Source organism: Octodon degus, unplaced genomic scaffold (assembly GCF_000260255.1).
Source record: "Octodon degus isolate 3935 unplaced genomic scaffold, OctDeg1.0 scaffold00018, whole genome shotgun sequence".
Classification (NCBI taxonomy): Eukaryota; Metazoa; Chordata; class Mammalia; order Rodentia; family Octodontidae; genus Octodon; species Octodon degus.
In genome coordinates this window covers 3,954,988-3,972,563 of record NW_004524594.1, presented here as the reverse complement: position 1 = coordinate 3,972,563, position 17,576 = coordinate 3,954,988, and the positions used below count along the sequence as shown (strand labels likewise).

General features: G+C 45.9%; 1 protein-coding gene across 1 annotated transcript in view; it reads left to right on the top strand.

Annotated features, from left to right (window-relative positions):
• The window catches only part of Alkbh3 (alkB homolog 3, alpha-ketoglutaratedependent dioxygenase), a 36,770-nt gene that overhangs the window by 1,746 nt on the left and 17,448 nt on the right, over positions 1-17,576 (top strand). The window contains exons 2-8 of the mRNA XM_004627297.2: positions 281-430; positions 798-901; positions 1,659-1,693; positions 4,864-4,911; positions 6,738-6,841; positions 9,462-9,550; positions 14,868-15,077. Coding sequence (XP_004627354.1) covers positions 352-430; positions 798-901; positions 1,659-1,693; positions 4,864-4,911; positions 6,738-6,841; positions 9,462-9,550; positions 14,868-15,077 — 669 coding nt within the window. The 5' untranslated portion in view covers positions 281-351. The remainder of the gene's footprint in view (positions 1-280; positions 431-797; positions 902-1,658; positions 1,694-4,863; positions 4,912-6,737; positions 6,842-9,461; positions 9,551-14,867; positions 15,078-17,576) is intronic.

Genomic DNA, 17,576 nt, shown 5'->3' with positions numbered 1-17,576 from the left:
CAGAACCGGGGATTAAACTCAGACCCTTGTGCTTGCCAGGGAAGCGCTTATTCCACTGAGCCATCTCCCCAGCCCCCCTTTTTTGTGAAAGAAGTCAAAGTGCTATGAGGAGCTTATGGAAGATAATCTGGGAGGCCCAAGTGACTGAGGCTCCTTTATTGAAATGTGATGACAGAAATTGATTTGGTATAGGAGCTCTTCTGTCCAGAAGGATCATGATTACTCCTTACAGGTCGGACTCAAGATCTTAACTAAAAGCACCCTTTTCTCCCCTATATAGATACCAATTGTGTGATTTGAATCAGGAATGACATCTTCTGGGAGCCCAGGACAGAAGGGTTTTTGGTCAAGATGGCAGACAAAAGACAGCAGGCACGAGTGCAGGGTGCCTGGGCTGCCCCTGCTAAGAAGCAAGCTGCTGCTCAGCCAGGCAAGAACCTGTGGGGAGGGAGTGTGTGTTTATGGGTGTGGGCAGCTATTCTGCTCTCTTACTTTTATCCTTTTGGTTTATAATGAACTCCATTTCAGTTGCTGTTAAGGAATTGTTCAAAACGTGGCTGGTGTTTTGTCTGATTTGTTTGGTGACAGCTTGAAGGGTGGGTCTTTTGTGTTCCTTCTACTGAGTCAGTACCCTCAAACCTCTCTCTTAGGGTGTGTTCAAGTCTCCTCTTGACTTCACTGATTGACTCTAGATGTGATAGAGTTCCTCACCTAGAGGGTTTTACTGACCCTTGCCAGTAGAATACAGTGAGAACAGACTTTTCCCTGGTTTGAGGCTGTTCTCGGTCCCTTTTCAGGTACCACTGCTGGGAGTTATCTCCACCAGACCCCTGGTCAGACCTGGAGGAACAAGGAGCAGCAGCTAACTGACAGAGCATTTGTGTTCAAAGAACCCCAGCAGGTAAATCGCACTTCTTCTTTAACAGTAGCAGGTATTTGCTCATAAAAGCTTTTTCTGTGTAGCAGGTACTCAGATAGAATGAATAACAGAGCAGTGAAATATGAAATATTTCACTTCCCTCCTTATATTTGAAGATTCTTCCCATTCTGCCCCGGCTATTGGTCATACATTATTCTACAGTATTCCATAGGGGCGGGGTGGGGAGGCAGCACCATACATAGAGACTAAAGGTTACACCGTGACTGTGCCTCCACGGGTGATCAGAGTCCTCACAGTTCCCAACTGGGCTGTCTTTCATGCCATTACAGCAGATGTCTTTGGAATTAACTTGAAAGTTCAGCTCTAGCAAAATGCCTGATTTTTAGTTTTCTCCCACTTCCCCTAGCAGGGATTGTACAAAACAGAAAGTTTATTTTTTTGGTAGTGCTGAGGATCGATTGAATCTAGAGCCCCATGAAAAAGCTCCAAAGTCTTTTATTTTATATCTTCAATTAAAAAAATCTCCTTTATGGTAAGAATGCTTTTCTAGAGCTGCTCGCCAGTAGGATTCATGCTGATTTTCTTTTTTGTCTGCTGGCAAGTGTGGCATATTGTATTGTTGTAAGAACAGAAAGAAGGGTAGTTGAGAGATTGGACTAAAAAGGAAATAGTTGTAGATCTGACTTATTTTGACCAGAAATGAGAGCGTTTACAGCGAACTGCTCCCCCTGATGGTTAGGACTCATTTTAGAACTCAGATCTGTCTGTTCCCTTGCAGGTGGTGCGCAGAGCCCCAGAGCCTCGAGTGATTGAGTAAGTGATCCGCTGTCTTCCTGCTGTTGTTGCCCATGCTCTTTCCCTCACCCTGGCCCAATAAGTGTCTTAATTTCAGCTGGGATAGTCCAAGCTCTGCTTTAAGCTTGCGCTTTTGAGAAATTCTGAATTTGCTGATTGTATGAAAAAATAGAAAAAGATTTCTGTGTATTAAATTTGGACTCAGAGGGCAGGTGAAATAGCTCAGCTTACTAAGTGCACTTAGGCAAGCACTGGGATCCAAGTTCAATCCTCCATCACCCCATGCTGCACTGGCCCCACCCCCAGGTGCACTGAGCCAGCCACCGAAACCGGGCTTGGTGGCACATGCCTGTAATCCTAGTGGTGGGGAGGCTGAAAACAGGAGGATTACTATGAGTCCAAGCTGTGTAGTGAGACCCTGTACCAAGTACATTAATACATCACACTAATACAAATATGTAAGGACACTTCCAGATCTTCATCTCGATCCAAGAAGCCAATATTTGTAATCCCAAAGTTACATTATTGGAATCCTATCAAGTTGTTTCCAATCTACCACTTTCAATGCAACCCACAGCGAAAATAAAGACACTAAATTGTATCTTCAATCATCGGGCAGTCAAGGGGCTCTAAGTCCAGCCACGAAGCTGGCTTTCCGGAACCAAGAGAGTGACCCAGGGCCTCACCCAGTTTTATTCAGTGGGGGAGTGGCTTGAGGATTGACTGAGAATTATGGGAAAGAGAATATTATGAGCTGAGCTAGGTGGGTGGTCTAAATTTACCTCTGCCATATGCAGAGAGGATACGCAGAGAGAGTAATCTGCATTATGTAGTATCTAATGTTTTGGTAAGTCTGGTGTTTCAGCTTTGATGTAGCCTTTCAAGCCCCAGGAAGTCACAGCCTCTGTCTCGAGGCTCGATCCCAGCTAGCGCCACGGAGCATTAGCTCTACCATCCTGTCTCAACCCGGCTCGCATAAAAGAGCAGCAGGTGTAGGTTTACCAGGGAAACATACATGCCACCTTCAAAGACTATCACCAGCACCTGAGCTAGACCAATGCACATTGCCTAAGGCCAACTGAAGGATAAACAGGAGTCCCAGCCAGCTCTGTGCATAACAATATGAGGAAATAGGGTCAGGCTTAGTCAGAATGGAGACAGTCGCTCTTCTTTCAAGGAGAGCTGCTCAGGTGCACACAAATGCATTCCTGCCACCTGTCACTGATACCTAAGCTGAAACATCCCTTAGTTGGTGAGAGGGGAGTTCCCGAGTCCCTGGGGCCTGGGTCTCTGTGAAGCCTTTGTACATTTCACTAGCACTGCTTACTGCAGCTGCTGGCAACTGAGGTGACCACACAGCCAATTTGTTAAAACTACATGACTGTTCCAGAGCAATTTAAAGGACAGTAAATACTCCTCTTACATTGATCTGTGTCAAAAATGCTCTTATCCAAAATTTATGAGAGCTGCTTTTACTATTTTAAAAATTCCTCCTCCTCAGTTTCATCTGATATCAATAAATTGTCTTTAAGAACTGTCCTTTTATTTTAGAAAATTAGATGTATCATCTTTCTCATGAGCAATCCATTATTCTGTTTGACTTTTTGGGGAGGTTGGATTATATATTAGAAGAATTTGAAGCTAACACAAGCATATTTTTAAAGGAAGGTCTAGTCTTGGCTTTGCCACCAGTTAGCTATATAGCTAGTCCTTGGGAAAGTTCTATTTCTCTGAATTTCAGTATTCTTGTCTTCAAAGTAAGGATCTGAATTTTATAATCACTTCAGGTCCAGGCTAGTTCTGACAATATTTCATTATTTAAAAAATACCTGTGTGATAATGCTTCTATTGGTGATAAAGAGAATAACAAAACCTTTACAGAGGGATTTTCATACTATGGGGAAAGAAAGGGCAATTTGGAGTTACTAAATCAAGAGACAAATGACAAAAATCCATTGCTGTTTTCCTCAGGCTTTGTTAAGCTTGATTATCTAAAGTTAACTGTGCTAGATTTTTTTAATACCCAGAAATGCATTCCATTTTAAAGTGAGCCGTTTTCTAACTGTGTGCTGAAATACACTGTATTGAAATGTATTCATTCTCTGGAACACCACAGAGAGAAGTCGTGTAGAAACTGGTACTTACAGTAGGTGAGATAATAACTTGTGCAATGCATTTGGTCCAGAGGGCCTCACACGTCTACCTAAGAGCCCACCGGGAGAGGGTCAGACACAGTTGTCTGGCTAGAAGTCCCTGCCCGCTCTGTGTTGGTTTTCTCGTCACAGACCTTATGCATCGCTTACCTGCAGTCACTTGTACTTTTTCACCTTGGTGAACTTGAGTAAGATTTGCTTTTCCATCTGATGTGTGCAGGCTCTGAGAAACAACAAGCTCCCATCTCTTGCCCTCTGCGGGCCTGCAGTCTAGTAGATGCCACAGATGTGTAGACAAATGTTGTAATTTTGTGTATCATAAAATAGTAGACCTGGACCTCTAGCGCACATAGGAAGAGTTGGGTAACAGTACTTGATTGAAAAGTCAGGAGGTTGGGGTGCTGTCAAGTGAGGGCTTTGAAGGACAGGATGGAATTCCCACGCACAGAGCTGGCGCTGGGCTGGACTGGGGAGGGGTGCTGGGTGTGGGAGGCACTGCAGCAGGTGTGGGGTAGTAGTGAGAAGACCCCAAGCGCTTGATGTTGCTGGAGCAGGGTGTGTCTGTGAGAGCCCTTAGGAGGGGGAGCTAGATCCAGAGGGCAGCTATGTGGAGCCCTGGGAGGACCCTGCAGAAGGTTCTCCTTAGACGTGTGCCCCTGAGAGCCACGGAAGCTTGGAGCCCTGAGCTGAGCTCGAGGGTCAGGAGCGTCGAGGCACCTTTTGTCTAATTTACACCCCTTGTGTGATCAATTCCTGGATCACAGCAACCTAAAATACTGGCAGAATGTAAAGAGTTAGAACCAGAATTTACCGACTCCCACTGCCTTCCCCCTGCCTGAGCCTCTCAGGGCTCTTCTCCCAGTGGCCATATGATGGCGCCCTCCCACTCCACTTGTGTCAGCGGTAGAAGGTGGGGCTGGGCCTGCCTCACCAGGCTCCTCCGCAGCGGAGTGGTGTCAGTGAGCCAGGCCCCTGGGAGGAGAGCGGGCCTTGCTTTGTCTCATCCTAACAAGTCTCTCTCCTCTGTTATTTTAGCAGGGAGGGTGTGTATGAAATCAGCCTGTTACCTACAGGCGTCTCTAGGTAAGTGAATCCTCAGCAGAAGGTGACCGTAACTGCCATCAAGTTAGTCTGCTCTCTTACTTAAAATACGAGGTTTCTTCCCTTTAAATTCTTATGGAGTAAGAATCTGCTAATCTCTTTCTAGCATCATATAATTTCCATAGCCTCTGTGTCAGATATAATAGTGTGACCCTAGTTTCCCCGATGAGGAATTGAGGCTTAGAGAGATCAAGTCCTTTATCCTGGCGAACACAGCAACTTAATATTACAGTCGATCAAGCCTTCGCTGCTCTACTCTGAGTGCTGCATTACACTATTATTTTGCATTTTATCATGTATATTGATTGTATAGTAGTATAGCACTGCCTTTGGACAGCGTTCAGTGAAGCTCAAGTATATATTAGGCATTAGCTGTTATTTTCAAAACCTTAATGCATGAGTATACTAATTTGTCACTATAAAGTTATGAGACACTCAAAACAACTATATTAGAACTTACACATCAAATCAGTTGCTTAAAACAAAGCCTCCATAAGGTCTTTCGGGGGATTGAACCCAGAGCCTTTGCGCTGAGCTTCATCTCCCGCCGCCACACACTTTTGTCGTGGTGTTCTATCTTGAAGCGGGTCTCACTGAGCCACTGAATTGCCCAGGCTGGGCTCAGACTTGTGACCCTATTGCTTAGGTCCCCCCCCCGCCTCCGGTACATGTAAAGGTTTGTAAAGACCCTGGTGCTGCCATTGCCGTAACCCTTCTTGGGCCCTCCCTTTGAAGTGAGGTCAGCAGCCCTCCGAGTCCAGTGGCACTGTTTGGAGGACACCTCATTGTTACTGGGTATGGCATCGGGGGTATGCGGCTCTTTCAGAGAATCAGATATGTCTTCAGCATGAGGACTTGCTGGTGCCAGGACTACCCAGGAGAATATCCAGTGGGTTTTCAGAGCACATCTTCAGAAAGACGTCCAGAATGGCTTTGAGCTGAATTGGCATTGTTGAAATGAGCAGCATATGGGCTGGGGCCATAGCTCCGTGGTCTAAGCGCCTGCCTGCAAGCGCAAGGACCTGGGTTCGATCTCTGGCACCACATGCCCTGCTGGACCCTGGAACCCTGGGTGCGTCCTATTGGCCCTGAAACTGGGTGTGGTGGTGCACAGGAGGCTGAAACGGGGATCACTATGAGTCCGAGCTGCATAGGGAGACCTGTGCCAAACAAACAAATGAATAAAAATTTAGAATAAAAATAAGTTTGTAAAAAAGAAATAAGCAGTGAGGGAAGAACCCTCATTTGGATGCATTTGTTTTAACATCATTGTAATGATCTTTCTCTAGAATTGGCATAGCATCCAAAGGCAACCAGTTGTTAAGATTTTCATTTCTTCAAGTACCTCATGAGATGGGCATCGTCTTTGGGTTACAGGCTAGATAAATAACGTGCCCCCTGTTGCACAGCTGAGCCCTGCCGCTGATTTCTGTCCCTTACATTCCTGGTAGTAATGCCTGGTACCACCAGCACCCTCAAGTCAGATTTGAGCTGCAGTCTCCAAACTGCTCACCACCTGTCATTGCCTCTCTTTCTTGACGTGAAAGGACTTTTGTTTTGCATCCAGGCCATCATAACTGAACAATGTTGGGTTCTGTTGCTGGGGGAGGATTTTCTTGGCCCGTTGGGGGAGGGCCCAGGTGAACATACTCCGCTGGGTAAGGTTAGCGTCTGACCAGCGAAGGCGAAACCTTTTAGCACTTCCAGTGCTACAAACAACACAGTGCAACACATGCACCACAGACCCACCACCACTGGGGTAACCCACCTTTTCTGTGTTCTTTAGTCAGTGTTTCTTTCTGCATCAGGGTGCGTTTGTATCCTGGCTTTGTTGACTCGAAGGAAGCTGACTGGGTGCTGGAACAGCTGTGTCGGGACGTTCCCTGGAAACAGAGGATGGGCATCAGAGGGGGTAAGGAGTTGCTGAGGCTGCAGTGCTCGCTGTCTGGCCTCCCTCAGAACGCCTACTGTTACCACTGTGGGCGGTCACCACGACTGGACTTACCTGATTCAAACCCTGAGCCCCCGAGGAGGAGCAGGGGCAGCCAGGCACAGGGGCAGAAACCGTTTTTCAGTAGTGGCAGTGGCCAGCGAAAGGCCCTGCTCAAGTGGAGAGGTCTCACCTTCGGGGGCCCAGAGGAGGCTGGGCGGCGGCAGTGTGGTTGACAGACTCGCCTTGCTTATGTTTACCTATTGCCTCTGCCGCTGCCAGAGGTGCCAGCTGCCCCCTTTCTTCTAGAAGCTTCCAGAGCTTGCTTTTTTCTGATGCTGTTTGGCATAAATTCTTTTACAGTCCTTTTTGCAGACTTTTGTTCAGATTTTACTTTCACCAGAAGAGTCTTCTCTTCTTTAGTTTTCACTTCTTCTCTCCTGAGCTTGTTAAAGTGAAACATTTACTGGCTTGATTGGCATCTGCGCCCTCCTCTGCCCCAGAGCCTGGTATTCCACAGGTGGCCACTGGGAGGCGTCTGGGCTCTTGCATAGAATTTCCTTTTCGGCCCGTTTTGTTGTAAAGAAAGGGGCGTCTCAGTTGTGGTAGAGCACTCTGGGTTCAACTGTGTATATAAAAAAAAACAAAAAAATCAGTGTCCTTGCTATCAATGAAATATTTATGCCAAACTATTCTTCCAGAAGAAGTGAGGATGGATTTCTATACATCATTCAGGTTTATTTTCCTTGTGGATTTGTAAAATTCAAAGGCTATAGAAACTGAGAATGGTCTGATTCAAACAGAAATGTTCATATTATTTGCAAGTTATGTAGGGAAAAGGCTAAAATCTGAAAGAAAGAGAATGATATTAAAAACTCACTGAAAATATTAAAAAAAAAAAAAACAGAAAGAAAGAAAGGGGCAGTATATATTGGCTTCATTTTTGTCACTCATCAGAAAAGAAATCAGCTTTTTCAGGGAAACCTTCCAACTCCCAAAAGTTTCCAGAGTTGAAAATGTTTTTTGCATGTTCTCTCATTCAAAGTAATTATTAATTTTAAGCACATTAACAGTTAAGTAGCTCTCTAATCCTTGGTTTTACCTTTCCTTCAAACTTGAGTTAATAGGGCTGAGAGATAGCTCAGTGGCATAAACGCCTGCCTGGCAAGTGCAACGTCTTGAGTTCAATTCCTGGTACTGCAAAAAAAAAAAAAAAAAAGTAATAATAATAATAATAAATAAATAAATAAAACAAAATTGAAGGGCCGGCCAAATAGCTCAGCGGATTAAAGTGCCTGCAAGCAGGCACAGGGGCCGGGAGTTTGATTCCTGGGCCTTTTGTGCCAGTGCTGCCCGCCCCCCGCTCCTGGGGAGGCGCACTGAGATTGAGACTGGGCATGGTGGTGCATGCCTATAATCCCAGCACTTGGAAGGCTGTAAACACGAGAATCACTATAAGTCCGATCTAGTAGTGAGACCCTGAACACCCTGTAGACCCTTCCCTAAAATACAGAAAATAAATAAATAAAGCAAAATTGAGCTAATAGCCTCTTTCTGTGATAAGTGCTTACCCACGTGACAAGAACATAACAAGACTTCAGTGAATGTTAGCTGCTTTTTAAATTTTTCTTTTCTTTTTTTGGTGCTGGGTCTTGAACTCAGGACCTTACATGTGCTAAGGACATGCTGTACCCCTGAGCTACATCCTCAGTTCTGCTTTTGATTATTGTTCCTGTTGTACCTGGTTGTGGGGAAAAGTAGTAGGTCTGCAGGTAACTGCCTCTCTAAATAAGTTTAGAGATCAAAGAATGGCACTAAACCAGCTGCATGCCACAGGTGGTCAGAACAGCTTTTCCTTCACCTGGACTCAGGAGGGCTTCTACAGCGCTGGTGGAGCCTGCCGTGTTCCGCGTGGGGATGTGGGCTTCGCAGATCCCTGCCTGCAGGGACCTGCATGCCGTATCCTGCTTTTTGAAACTTTTAAAAATGAAACCAACAAGTCACACGCATTCTCATTTCAGAGCCTTTGCCTAAGCTTTCTTGGCCACTTCTTTCCTTTGTAGGGTCCTTACCCATTCTGCCAGCCGTTCTCTCTGCAGGTGGAGCTTTGGGGCAGAGTACTTGTCATGGTCACTTTCCTTGTTGCTGAGCTATAATCCTGACACTTAAGCAGGAGACATTAGTTGGGGTCATGTTGTAGAAGACTGAGCTTTGGCATGGTTGGCAGCATTGCGGAAGGGCCTACGCAGAGGAGAGATGTTCCTGCTGCAGCACCCAGGAAACAGGGCTTGAAGGGAGGAGCCTGGGAGACATCTTCCAGGCCATGCCACAGCGACCGCCACCTCCCAACAGGCCCTAGCTCCTAACATCACGTTAACATGGCATTTACCTGTAACACCCCATAATCTGGTCTCCTTTCCAAGGCCCTGCCTTTGAGCACAGAAGGTTTTGGGGATATTCAGATATAAACAGTAACACCCATCCCTCCTCTTCCCTTGAATTTCTCGTGGTTTCTTGGCATTGCAAGGCACAAAGTTGGGCCCTAGTAGGTACATCTTAAAGAACGCCACACTGTCTCAAGAGCCTTGTTTTTCTTTCTTAGATATAACTTACCTGCAGCCAAGACTTACAGCATGGTATGGAGCACTTCCTTACACTTATTCCAGAGTCACTATGGAGCCAAACCCTCACGTATGTTGGAATACTGCCCTTTGGCGCGGGTTAGAGATGAAAGCATGTAAGATACTGTAAGCTACCAGCAGGACCCGGCGGGGGGTACCTGACGGCTCCTGGTTCAACACTGTCCTCTGGGTGCAAGCGTCGAGGTTTTGCGCTTGCCGTCCTTCATGTCTTTGATACACAGATGAACACAGAGTCCAGGTGTTGGGAACATGACTTTGCTTCTGATACTTTTGTTCCCCAGCTTCTCTGTCCCGACCCGGGTACACACCCAGGTACTCAGTTATCTGCTATGTGGCGACAGCCTTGTGGCTGCCTGGTCCCAGAAGCCACAGAAAGTCTTCTTCTATCTTTCAGGCTCTTTTACTACTTGCCCCACCCATCTGGCTTTTTTTATTCCTGTCTTAATTTTGTATTCATTTTATGGCTACATGTCTCAGACTGGAGAATTTACCACTTGGTTTGTTTCTTCGGTTTCTTTTGTTTTTAAAAATTTCCATGACAGTAGACGAGTATATTTTAGTGTTCAAATGAAGCTTGTCCAAGGAATGGAGTTGAGGTCCAAGCAATAGCTCCCTGGATAGTTCCTGGAAACTTGCCTTTGGCAGATAATGCCATGCTTTTTGGAAAGAGACTGAAGAAAATGGTCTCTTAGGGCATTGAGATAAACAGAAATGGGACACGTTTTAGAGCTTCTAGTAATAGGAGCACAAACTACCTCTTTACTGAAATGCACAGGGATAAAGCATTGCCTGCACGCACTTGGCTTTTTCACGTAAGGACAAATGCTTTGGTTTCTAGTGCTGCATTTAGGGAAGTACCGAGACCTGTAGTGTTGGAGGTTGACTTGGAAACAGACTTGCACTCAGCCAGTTCAGGGAAGACCACTGCCTTGTTCCTGTCAGATTTAATTTGCCTTCTTGTCCACAGTTCTAGCAGGGAGACAAGGAGTAAATAGGCTGCAGGAAACAAGTTCTGCTCTGTTCGTTCTAGTTCATCTCCCAGAACGTTCCTCTCCCTCGGCACAGTTGACATTTGGGGCTGGGTAGCTCTGTCGGGCCGTCCTGTGTGCTGTGGGACTCTTAGTGCTTCCATAGAATCTACACACCAGAGCTGGAAGCCAGCAGCTTCTTTCACGGCTGCAGCAGCCAAAGATGACTGTGGAGGTCGCCACTTGTCTGCCGAGGGCATGGTTGCCCCTGGGTAAGAGCCATCATTTGACAGTAAATGAAAGTCACAGAATTTGCTGAGCCAAGTGCCTTCCTGTTGTGTTGCATTTTGGGGACATGTGACTGTTCTTCAAAAGAATCTTTTCCTGTTGTTGTTATTGGTGCAGTTTTGGGGATTGAACCCAGGCCCTTCATAACAAGCTATATCCTCAGCCCTTTTTGTTTTAGTTCAAGATAAGGTCTTTTTTTTTTTTTGTACAGGCTCTCACTACACAGCTAGGACTCCTAGTGATCCTCCTGTTTTCAGCCTCTCCCGCACTGCGACTACGGGCATACACCACCATGCCCAGACTTGGTTGCAGGCTCAGTGTGCCCAGGGGTGGGCTGGAGCAGCATTGGGTACCAGGAATTGAACCCTGGTCCCTGTGTCTGCCTAAGCAGGCACTTTAATCCACTGAGCTTCAAGATAGGGTCTTGCTAAGTCCTTAAGTTACCCAGGCTGGGCTTGAACTTATGATCCTTCTGCCTCAGCTTCCCAAAGTCTGGATTTATAGGTGTGTGTGACCCTACTTGGTAAGAATTTTTTATAATATGCTATTTTTCAGTAATACATACATATTAGAAATGTAGAAACTTCAAATAAATATAAAAATATTAATATTTTGGGTAATTCTTCCACCTGATATTTTAGTTCTGATCATTTTTAGTTTAGGCAAAGGTTTTTTTCTATAAAAAGAAAATCATGGCTAGTATGTTTGGTTTAACTGCATATCTTTATCACACTTTAGTATTATGAAATATTCTTGTACAGTATTACAGTAGTTGTTTAGTACCCCATAATGTACATATATCACAGTTTATTCAAGCAAGCACTTTTTGGTGAATATTAAATTTTTCAAATTAGAATTCTTTAATTTGGAGTTGGTGTTTGCTGCTGATAGATTAGTTCATTTATATACTCTCATCAACCAAATAAAGATTTTTTAAGGGGAAGATTTATTAATATGTGTGCATGTATGTTGGGAGTAGTTGTTTAAATTTGAAATTGTTATGCTAAGCAAGATGGTGTGCAGGTAACCCTAGCTGCTCAGGAGGCAGAGACCGGAGAATCACGGGTTTGAGCCAACGCTGACAGCTTCGTGATTTAGTAAAACCTGCCTCAAAATAAGTGAAAGGGACTGGGGATGTAGGTCAGCCAGGAGGCCCTTGAATAAAAACAAAGCCGGAATCTACTGCCTTAAGCTTAATATCCCATAGACCAGAACCAGGCTCAATGATAGATTTTTTAAAACATGTTTCATTTCAGTCTTTGTTAAAATTCTACCTCCGGGCTAGCCAGATAGCTCAGCGGACTAAAGCTCCTGCTTAGGCAAACGCAAGGACTCAGGTTCAACCCCTGGCGTACTGTGCTGCCCCCGCCCCCGGGGCACACTGAGCTGGCAATTGAGATGGCGTGGTGGCACGCACCTGTTATCCCAGTGCTTGGGAGGCTGAAAACAGAAGGATCACTGTGAGTCCTGTCTACGTAGTGAGACCCTGTAGACCCTGTGCTAAATACATTTAAAAAAACCCATTATATGCCATATGAACTCAGCATATAAAGGTATGAAGTAGATCACATCCTTGACTAGCTGCAAGTGCCACCAGAGTGACCTCCCCTTTTTCCTGTAGTAGGCCTTGGTAGTACCCAAGCTCTAGAAACTTCTTTGGGATGTTTGACTTTGGTGTTTGATATTTTCTCATAGTCTTCCTTAAATGTCTTTTAAGGATAGAATATCTCACTGAACAGAGATGACGCTGGCTTTTAATTTAGACCTTCAGTTCTGAAGGATCTATATAGAGTATTGGTTAGAGAGTCTAAATTAATCCTCTAGTTCATTATCCCCTTTTTTCTTCTTTTCTCCGGTTCACTACCAAAAATAACTAAGAAAAAAAATACCCACTTAGAATGCAAACTTGATGTTGTCACAGTGCTCAGCCTCAGCAAGTCAGGGAAGCCCTAATTAGATTCTCAGGCACATGGAAGAGAAGCCACCTTCCTCCTTGACATCCGCGTTGAGTGTGTGAGTCTCGTTGGATCTCAAGGTCCATGAAGGAACACTGAAAGCTGTAGAATAAATGGGAAATGCAGCCTGCTGCCATTGTCGTTGGAGTTTCATTTTGGAATGGTTCTCTTGGACATAGGTTACTTTACTAACGTTTTTGTTTTATTGATCTAAGCTATGTTTGTTCCCCTTGTTTATTTTTAAAAATCTGCTTGGGAGGTAGCGCTGCTCTTCATGGGCGGGCTCTGCCCTAGCCGCGGTGAGCGATGCTCGCGTGCGCTTCCCTGGAGTTCTTTACCTGTGCTGGAAAATACTAAGCTTTCCTTCGCTGCCCGTCCTCGCCCCACTATGAAACGCAGAACATAGGCGTTTGAGGAGTTCCCGAAAGTACCGATTCTGAGTACGCACCGTGTGGAGCCCGGGTGTGTGTGTGTGTGTGTGCGCGTGCGCATGTGCGTACTGACTAGGTGACATTTTCACTGTCATATTTGCTCTGATGGTGCAGAGATGCAAATGGCTAGGACTGGCCGCATCTTAGCATGAGCGAAGGCGCTGTCACCAGTCCGAACTAGCAGTCAGTGTGCTCCATCACCATGCACTTCCAGTTTTAAAAAAAAATGCTGATTTCACTTGGAATGTCCCCTGATAAAGCAGTAAGCATTATGTGTTTTACTAAATCTTTCCCTTTGAGTACACATCTTCTTAATAGTTTGTTTAGTGGAATTGAAAGTGTGTACAACACGTCTCTGCTGCACACCGTGCTGGCTGTTCACACTCACAGCTAGGCCAGCCACTTTTTGCTTAGGAAAAAGCAGGCAGATTGATTACTCAGACCTGAGTCTTGGGTACATGCTGTCATACATGGAGTTGTATCACTGCAAGGAAAATGGTGAATGGGATTTGTTACTGATTATAAAATTGTTTTCAGATACTTCAACAAAAACATTTTTTTAAACAGCCTGAATGCAGTAGATATAAAAATCAGCTCTCAAGTGAGGTGTTTAAAAGATTTATGAAACACTGCTTTTTCCATCAACTTTTTATACTAAAAGTTATTTTTCTAAAAGGAACATTTATGTTAACATATAGTAGATTTCTTATTGAATTTTAAATGAGTTAACCAATAGTTAACATTTTCTAGTCTTAATTTTTAATGTGGAAGTCCACAAAAGTCCTTGGAGGTCCTCTGTAATTTTAGTTGTGTAAAGCTGGATCATGACTGTCCTAGAGTGTTTGCAAAGTGCTTAGAGGAGCTCTAGTAAGACAGAATTCTTGCAAGAACAAAACAAGCTGTGCTGATTGTAGCTCCCAGGTACAACCAGAGGTCAGAGGTCAGAGGTCACAGCTTCCTGCTGTCCACATGGCCAGGCATTTCCGACCACAGACTACTTCAGTAAGTGGGGTGCTCAGCACATGGGCTGTAGGTTTGAAGTCTGCTGTAGTTTACATGCTTTATGTTGTTGAGGACATTTGTTGAGAAAGACTATCTTTTCCCTGCAGGTTCTGTCTAGGGAGTTGGCCACTCAAAGGGTCAAATCTTTTTACCAAAGCAATTCTATGGGGCTGAGGGCATAGCTCAGTGGTAGAGCCCTTGCCCAGCATGTGGGAAGCCCTGAAGTCTGTTCCCAGCACCTCAGAAAAAAAGCAGCTACCCGTGAAGTTCAGAGTAGGACTTGAATGGAGGGGCACTAACTAGCAGGAAAGTTCTTGTAGACTCCGTTCTGCCCATTACCACATGAAGCCACCTAGCAGCTTCCCTGCTCCGCTTGCCACCTTGGGAACTGCCCAGGGTGTCTGCCCTGGATGTACTAACGTCCTGTAGGTGAGAGCCACGTGTTTACAGGAAAAAGATGAGATGGGGAGGCAGACTGTGGTCCTCTGGTATCCATCTGCCGGATGGAGTTCTCTCATAGAGCGACAGTGGTTGATGGCTTCCGAACACAAAGGATGGGCGGGAATGCTCTTTCTGCCTTCTGTTCATTGCATTCTAAGTGATTTGCTTATTCCGCGCCCCCTTTATAACTTCACTGGTGTTGCCTTTCCTTTCTGCTCCCGTGTGGCCACCACTCTGGCCCCTCGTGGCTGTCTCTGCCGTTCCTGGCCCGTGGACTGCAGTGGCACCCTGTGCTGCACACCCTGAAGTGCCGCATCGAGGAGAACACTGGCTACACCTTCAACTCCTTACTCTGCAATCTCTACCGCAACGAGAAGGACAGTGTGGACTGGCACAGCGACGACGAGCCCGCGCTTGGGAGGTGGCCCGTCATCGCCTCGCTCAGCTTCGGCGCCACGCGCACTTTTGAGATGAGGAAGAAGCCTCCGCCTGTGAGTGTTCTCTGTCTTTGTGCTCTACTTGCTTCTATGCAGAGCAGAGCTCCCAGAAGCTATTTGCAGGCACAGAGGATGGAGGTATGTGCGTTGCTAAAGAAACATTTTTAGCTGATTATGTGCCCTATTGTGAGCTCTTTGGCTTCCAGAGAGCTCTTTGGCTTCCAGAGGGCCCACTGATGCGCTGGCTTAGCCCATAGGAGTGGCCTGCCCTGTGCCACAGCCTGGGCCTCATTTGCATTGGTGGAAAGGGCAGAGACTATGTCTCGTGGAGAGACACCCGTGGGCTACACAAGTAGCTCGTTAATTCCGGTGACCACAGCTGTGAGTGGTACTTACAGAAGGGTCCCACCAGGTAGGGGGTAAGGGATGAGCCCAGGAAAGAGACCTCCAAAGAAGCTTTCCGTTTCAAGTGCTCTTCCTGGGAGCATGGCCACCTTTCTGTGAGGGGACATCCCATGTAGCCTTGTTCTTACCCTTCTGACAGACAGATGGACCCAAGGCTTCTTCAGAGAGGGAACTGCAGGAGATCAGCAGAGCTGATGGTCTATGTAAGTTCAGGTGGAAGAGCAGCCACTACATTGTGTAAGGGCTATGGCTTTTTTATCCCAGCTCTTTCCTAGCTGACTTGACATGGGAGGTATACTAGGACTCTTATCTCCTTCTCTGTTCCCTTTCGTCCTGGTGGTCAAGCCTGAGGCCTCCTGCATGCTAAGCACACACTCTACCCACAAGCTACCCTCTCAGCCCTAGTTGCATTAAGTCAAAACTGTGGAGCCTTCAGGTGGAAAGATGAGTCGTAGGAACTCCCAGGAGGAGAGCAAACTTCCACAAGATTATCTTATTTCCAGAGCTTGTGCCTTTTTCCAGCTAAGGATCCTGATTAGTCATCGTGTATCATTAAACCCAGTCTGATCAGTGTGGAAGGCCAGCTGGCTGTTTCATGGATCTGACCTAGTTTGAGCCACATCATTATTAGTCAGTGCTTGTGTCTGTTTTTCATCAGATACACTTCTGTGAGAATGCAATTAATGGACCCAGGCTGCTTCCCTGAGGCCCATTTAGTTTTCCAGGCATGGTATTTTGAAGCGTATTGAGTTATTTTGCATATATGCCATTAAACACTGTTTGCTGGTCTCGTTTCCACTGATTAGGTTTCCTTTGGCCTTGTTTATCAGAAACTTTAGTCATTGTTGTTAGGGAATTGTCCGTTGCCAGTGTCTTATGAAGTTAACTTGCTCCCTGAGCACTGTCACTCTTGCAGGCCCTTGGCAGGCAGCCGGCGCGGTGCCGAGGAGCGCAGCTTGGGAGTCAGACCCCCTGCCATTGCTCTGTTATTTTTAGGTTTGGTGCTCTCGTGCACAGGTACTCATCCACAGGGCCCAAGTTCACACAGTGCCGAATTCAGCTCGCCCTTAGTGAAGGCTCTCGCTGCATGAATTGCAGAGACACCATCTGTCTCATCATCAGACCATCTCAAGCCAGTGTGTGGTGTCTGCCTGCTGCCAGGCATGACTCCAGACCTGGGGCTGTAGCAGTGCATGAGAAAGCTGCAGCCCCCTTTCCCCACCCCTGGACCCCACCTGTACCTGCTGGTGCCTTGCTGTCCTCCTGAGTTCTTTCCCTGGGTTCTGACTGGCACACACCTACCGGACATGTTGTCTTCAGGATAGTCCTGCTCTTTAGTTCTTCATAGTTATTTTGTTTGTTGCTAAGAATTTCAGTCTTATTACACTTTCTTTACATACATATATTCCCCACCACCACAACCCCTTTTGGAAAAAAATGGCCTATTTATAGAATGGAGCTTAAAATTCTCAAAGCATGCGTTCTGGGTAGTTAGATTTACTGTACAAGCAGTTTCCAACTACTAAACATAAACAGTGTTCAGTTGCCCAGAAATACCCCACTCCTTCCTCTCCAAGAAGTACAGGCTCTTTGTTTGCTCATATAGAAACATAATTCTTTTTTTTTGTTTGTTTGTTAATTAAAAAACATTTTTTACATATTTGGTACAGGGTCTCACTACGCAGCTCAGACTTGTAGTGATCCTCCTGTTCTCAGCCTCCCCAGTGCTGGGATTACAGGCGTGCACCACCACACCTGGACTTCGTGCTGGCTCTGTGCGGCATGTAGCCAGGGACTGAACCCTGGTGCCTGCACTTGGCTAAGTAGGCACTTAGTCTGCTGAGCTGTCTCGCCAGCCCAAAAACCTAATTCTTGTGGTGACATCTGCCAGCCCAGTACTCCGAGGCTGAGGCAGGACAATCACATGTTTGAGTCCAGCCTGGACAACTTAGTGAGCCACTGTCTCAAAATAAAAGATATACAAGAATTTTGGCTGTGGCTTAGTATGAAGGCCCTGGGCTTAATCCCGCAGTATCTAAAAAACAAAACAAAAATGACCTGGATTTTGGTCTGTGTTGTAGTTATGTTCCAGGTTAATGCCTGGATGCAGAACTTATAGAATTTTAGGCTGGTTTTGTCTTCGTGTGC